This window comes from Otolemur garnettii, unplaced genomic scaffold, assembly GCF_000181295.1.
Source record: "Otolemur garnettii isolate 467f Iridium unplaced genomic scaffold, OtoGar3 scaffold00148, whole genome shotgun sequence".
NCBI lineage: Eukaryota > Metazoa > Chordata > Mammalia > Primates > Galagidae > Otolemur > Otolemur garnettii.
Window position 1 is genome coordinate 3,831,134 of NW_003852543.1, and position 6,400 is coordinate 3,837,533.

Consider the following 6,400-nt stretch of genomic DNA (forward strand, 5'->3'; position numbering starts at 1 on the left):
CCAGGAGTTGGAGATTGCTGTGAGCTGTAATGCCACGGCACTCTACCCAGGGGGACAGCTTGAGGCTCTGTCTCAAAAAAAAAAAAAATAAAAATAAAAATAAAATAAAATAAAATAAAAACCCTTGCTTGGCGCCCATAGCCAGTGGTTAGGGCGCGGGCCACATACACCGAAGCAGGTGGGTTCGAACCAGGTCTGGGCTGCTAGATAACAATGACAACTGCAACAAAAAAATAGCCGGGCATTGTGGCAGCGCCTGTAGTCCCAGCTACTTGGGAGGCTGAAGCAAGAGAATTGCTTGAACCCAAGAGTTTGAGGTTGCTGTGAGCTGTGACACCAAAGCACTCTACCAAGGGTGACACAGTGAGACTCTGTCTAAAAAAAAAAAAAAAACCCAGTAGAATCATTATAACTTTTTAAAAAGAAAGAAAATTTGTAACTATTAGCAAGGATATAGAAAAACGGGAACTTTCATTCATATACTCCTGGTAAGAATGTGAAAGCCAGGTGGTGCCTGTGGCTCAGTGAGTAGGGCGCCAGCCCGTATACCAACGAGGGTGGCGGGTTCAGACCTGATCCCAGCCAAATTGCAACAAAAAATAGCTGGGTGTTATGGCGGGCACCTGTAGTTCCAGCTACTCGGGAGACAGAGGCAAGAGAATCGACTAAGCCCAGGAATTGGAGGTTGCTGTGAGCTGTGACACTACAGCACTCTACTGAGGGTGACAAAGTGAGACTCTATCTCAAAAAATAAATAAATAAATGAGGTTCGGCGCCCGTAGCACAGTGGTTACAGCACCAGCCACATACACCAAGGGTGGCAGGTTCAAACTTGGCCTGGGCCAGCTAAACAACAATGACAACTGCAACAAAAAAATAGCCAATATTGTAGTGCGTGCCTGTAGCCCCAGCTACTCGGGAGGCTGAGGAAAGAGAATCGCTTAAGCCCAAGAGTTGGAGGTTGCTGTGAGCTGTGATGTCACAGCACTCTACCAAAAGCGACATAGTGACAGTCTCAAAAAAAAAAAAGAATGCAAAAAAGTATATTGCCACTTAGGAAAACAGTCTGGCAATTCTTTATATTTAAATACAGATCCAGCAAAATTAAACATATAATATAGCAATTCTACTCATAGGTATACAGCTAAGACACTTGAAAACATAGCTCCACGCTAAAACTTTCATGTAAATGTTCATAGCACCTTTATTCATAATAGCCAAAAAGTAGAAACAACCTAAATGTCCATCAACTGATTGATAAATAAAATGTGAGCTATCCATAACAATGGAATACCAACTGGCAACATAAAGGAATGAAATACTGATACATGCTACAACATGGATGAACCTTGTAACCATTATGCTAAGTGAAAGAAGCCAGTCATGAAAAACCACAAATTACATGATACGAGTTACGTGAAATGTCCAGAATAATCAAATCCATAAAAACAGAAAATACACTGGTGGATCCTAAGGAGTGGAGGGAAACAAAGAGTAACTTAACAGGTATGGAGTTTCTTTTGGGGGTAATGAAAATATTTATCAAATTGATAGTAGTGACAGGTGTAAAACTTTGGATATACTAAAAGCCACAAGTATACACATTAGACAGGTATAGAATTATATGGTATATAAATATCTCCACAAAGTTCTTACATGATTAGATAAATAACTATTTCCCAAACTAACAGAGATGAATAACCTGGAAAGAAATATCAAGTTCTGGCTCAGTGCCTGTAGCTCAAATGGGTAGGGCACCAGCCACATACACCGGAGCTAATGGGTTCAAATCCAGCATGGGCCTACCAAACAACTACAACCAAAAAATAGCCAGGCATTCTGGTGGGCGCCTGTAGTCCCCAAAACTCAGAGACAGAGGCAAGAGAATCACTTAAGCCCAAGAGTTTGAGGTTGCTGTGAGCTGTGATGCCACAACACTCTACCCAGGGCGACAAAATGAGACTCTATCTCAAAAAAAAAAAAAAAGAAAAGAAAGAAAGAAATATCAAGTTCTCCAGAGATGGCAGGAAGCACGGGAACAAAACTAGCCAGCAAATGCATGAAACAACCATAAGTGTGCCGTCAAAACCACAGATTACAAATTTAGTTTTAAAATCCACTAAAACATTTGTTAGCTTTTCATGCAACTCCAAAACACTTTTATTAGGCAAGTTACAGACCATATAAGCACAAATATACTTTTAATTAATTTTTTTATGGTCTGGGTGATTCCTATAGCATAACTTGTACAATATATAAACTACAGAACTAGAAATACCTATCAAATTTAATGCATTTATTTAGTCAACAAACATTATATGCATACTGTGTGCTACATTCCAAACATGGCTGAGATGTAAGCCCTGCTCTCACGGAGTTCACAGCATTATGAGCTAAGAATTATAATGTGAGAGTTAGAACATCTGGACTTGTATGGCTGCAAATAAAAAAAGTACCCAATAAATGTGTTTCACTGAAGATGATGATACAAAATATAACTATAGGATGGTAACCATGAACCCTGCAGTAACCCATCCTCCCAAGGAATGGCCTACCTGTTGACATGCTCCTCCCAGTCCTCTGGTGGGGGAGGGGCATCTGCATCAGTCCTGGCAAAGATGACATGCCTTTCACATTCATTCATCACACTTCGTGCCTTCTGATTGTCATAGAGTGGCACAGGTGTTGATGTGACCGTCTCCACGTCTATTGGGACATCTGATTCACTGTAAACAGGTGAGAAAATGGGACCAGGCCACACATACTTCACACAACACAAGTGTCTAACAATCACCTGGTTGTCAAAAAATGACTAATATAATCAACTTTAAATCATGCATAAACACATTATATTCACAAGAATATTGACCCAAAATTATCTTTCCCATACTTGTATAGATCTCTGACATGCTAGTTAAGTACATAATACCTACCAGCATAAAGTCATCTTAAAATGAGTCTATATGAAAAGTAAGCAGCTTATTTTTTAGAAGACAAATATATTCCATAAGCAAATAGTTGATGCCTGTGGACATGATGTCCAATACAATAGCTGTAAGTCACCCGTGACTATTTAACTAAATTTAAATTAATAAAAGTAAACAGAATTAAACATTCAGTTCCTCAGTTACATCAGTCACATATTAAGTGCTTGACAGGTATATGTATGTGGCTACTACTATCATACTAGACATCCCAGGTATAGAACATGTCTATTATAGCAGAGTTCTGCTGAAAAGCACTGATCTAGAGGTTTCAATTATTCATACAAACTTTCCCTTTTGTTAGCAAGTCAACTGGTAGTTAATTATATGCTTGTAAAAGCCTGTGCTTATCTGGGAAGGATCACCCAGACATCATAGCTATTTAAGTCACTCTGTACAGAGCCCAGAACAGAAACAAATCTAAATGAACAGCTGAAGAAGTTCTTTCTTATTTTAAAATGATGTTAATGAAATCCTAGTTCCCTGTAGGTCCTTCCCCACTTTATGGTACATTGCACCAACTTTGTAATCTAAAATACTACACCAAACAAGCTGGTTTATCGACCTTTCTGACCGCAATAACCTTACTACATCCATTCCCAATGACTACATTAATTATAACATTATGGAATGAAATGAAGTAATGTGCAGCTAGATGTGATGGTAGACTAAAGAGCTAACTGTCTTCTCTGAGCAAGACAGTGGGCTAGGGGCTGGACATGCATGCCTAAAAGAGAACTCTTGATTCTACCATCCCATACCTACCCTCCCTGTATTCCCTAAGTCATGGCACAACCTAGTTTCTTGTGCCAGAAATCTAAGAGTCATCCTAATTCTACCATTCCCCTCAACCCTGGCTCCTCTTTTCAACTCATCAGAGCAAGTCCTATTGGCTCTCCCTAGGAAATTTATCTCCATTTGTACTATTCCCATCCCTATCCAAGTGATCGTAGTTTCTGGCCAATCTTAAGTCAACTGCAATGGCTGCCTAGCTGATCTACTACACTCTAAGCTTACACTATAATCTATTCAACAAAAACTCAAAGTGCCCTTTTTAGTAATAAATTGGATTTCTAGCTTAAATCCTTCAATGACTTCTTACCACTCTTAGAATCAAAATCCTACATGAGGCAGCCTCTGTCAACTTCTCCCTACCTCCTATTTACATCCTACTGCCACCATCTTTCAGACACACTTGCCTTAAAAAGCGCCAAATTCTCACTTTCAGGGCCTATAAATATGGAGAGAGGACTTAGAAAAGGAAATAATTTTCTAAGTACCAAAACAACCAAGTTAACGGAATCTCACTTTAAGAAAATGTCATGGAAAAAAAAATGTCATGAGATACAGACACAGGAATTTCAATATCAGCAAGCTATTACATAGCAAACAGGAAAAAACTTACTATTTAAAGAAGCTTTTCAGTTATACCCTAGGCCAGAGGTATAAGGATTATGCTATATTATTTCCTAAAGTCACAGATCCAGTGCCCTGTACAACCAAAAAAACCAACAAAATACCAACATCATTGGGAAATCGAAATAAAAATCACTATTTCACATGTGTTTAAAATACACACATCATGGTAACTCTACAACAGTAAGGATTCATGGAGGGATCTACAGAAGCAAAATACAGTATCTCTAACCTCCAGTGAAACTAAAGCCTGTGCTTGAGGAAAGATTAAGCATTAGACGAGATTAAAAACAAAAAAACCTCTCTCCAAGAGTTTACAGAATTAGTAAGGGTATAATTTGATCAGAATAAAACAAATAAATAACTCTTGAAATGTAAGAAATTAGAATGCTCAAAAGAATGGCCAAACAGATTTATTTAGGCCCAATGTACCTACATCACATATCAGGTAGTAAATTTAGGAAATGTCCTTAGCCTATCATGTAGGCTAAGTGAAAATATAATTAGACCCAAGGAGGTTCAGCTTAACCCATGGGTGGCAATTCTGAAGCAAGCAAAGAAAGAAAACAACGTCTTGAGGATTTACTTCTAATCTTTGGGTGTAAAGCAAGGAAAAGCAAAACACATTACTGTAAAAAAGCTATTGTTACAAAAAACTTTCTAGTTTTTAAAAAGTTATTGTTGGCCAGGTGTGTAGGTATATGCCTAATGTACCAGCTACTCTGGAGGCTGAGGCAGGAGGATCACTTGAGCCCACGAGTTTGTGGTTAGAGTGAGCTATGATGATACCACTACACTCTAGCCCAGGCAAAAGAGTAAGACCCTGTTTCCCAAAAAAAAAGTTGTAAGGACTCTTATCCTGTGTGGCATGTTCTTAAAACAAAATTTTCAGTCTTCTTCTTCACCAGTTAAAAGAGTCTTCTTCAATTTCCTCTTTCCACACAAGTCCTATTATCTATGTGGAACAGGCTGCCTCTTTCCTTTGCACATCTTGCTTTCCTAACTCTTGTTAGATGTCTCATGAGCAGATGTCCACATTCAGGTCTGACATCCTCATACTGCTTGAAAAAGATGCCTAATTAAATTTGCAAGCTCCTCCTACCATCTCCCCTAATCATCCCCAAGAAAATCCTCTCTAATCCCATCTGATCACTGTCCAGTTAGGGCAGTAGCAGCCCTTAGAAGCCCAACTCACATGGTACTTTCATGCTGCCGACGCGGAGTGACAAAGAGCATGCGGGTGGGGCGAGCACTACTGGCATCTGGGTGGGCACTCCAAGGCTTGGCATAGCTATGATCCAGAAAAACCAGGTCCAGCTCCCGTTCATGTACTGAAAGCTGGAAAAGCAGTGACGTGCCCATGCGCCGAGCTGAAGTCTGGAAGTCCCTCTCCCCACCCCGGTGGGCCATGTCAGTGGAGGGGCAGCAAGTCAGAGAATGGGTATGTGCATGCTCATCACCTACAGTGAAAAATTTCAATGTAAGTCAATTCCTGTATTTCAAATCTCTCCCCATCTAGACTATCTAATATGCTTACTTTTAAGACCTACTATCATTCATAACAAGTATCAATTATACAGCAGACTTTTGCCCATGGTGGGCAGGTTCCTGAGATAGATCCCATAGTACCATCAAAAACTGCCATGTTGGTGCTTGCTTCGACAGGACATATACCAAAACTGGAACAATACAGAGAAGATTAGCATAGCCCCTGCGCAAGGACGACACGCAAGGACGACACACAATTTCGTGAAGCATTCCATTAAAAAAAAAACAAAAAGACCAGGTTGGGGGGGGAGATCCTGTGCCTAGCACTCTGGGAGGCAGAGGCAGGTGGATTACTTGAGCTCAGGAATTCCAGACCAGCCTGAGCAAGAGTGAGACTCTGTCTCTACTAAAAATAAAAAAATTAGCTGGGTATAGTGACAGGTGCTGTAGGCTCAGCTACTGGGGAGGCTGCGGCAAGAGGATCCCTTGAGTTCAGGAGTTTGAGGAGGCTG

General features: G+C 40.2%; 1 protein-coding gene and 1 pseudogene across 4 annotated transcripts in view; one reads left to right on the plus strand and one right to left on the minus strand.

The window, feature by feature from the left end:
- Positions 1 to 6,400, minus strand: part of KANSL3 (KAT8 regulatory NSL complex subunit 3) — a 55,651-nt gene that overhangs the window by 47,734 nt on the left and 1,517 nt on the right. For all 4 annotated transcript variants that reach the window (XR_002775636.1, XM_012811064.2, XM_023518818.1 and 1 more), the window contains exons 2-3: positions 5,596 to 5,860; positions 2,556 to 2,726 (exon numbers count right to left, since the gene is read on the minus strand). Coding sequence is in view for 3 of the 4 variants with exons in the window: in XM_012811064.2 (XP_012666518.1) it covers positions 2,556 to 2,726; positions 5,596 to 5,810 (386 nt within the window). In the remaining variant the exon portion in view is untranslated. The remainder of the gene's footprint in view (positions 1 to 2,555; positions 2,727 to 5,595; positions 5,861 to 6,400) is intronic.
- Positions 6,052 to 6,151, plus strand: LOC111728300 (annotated as a pseudogene).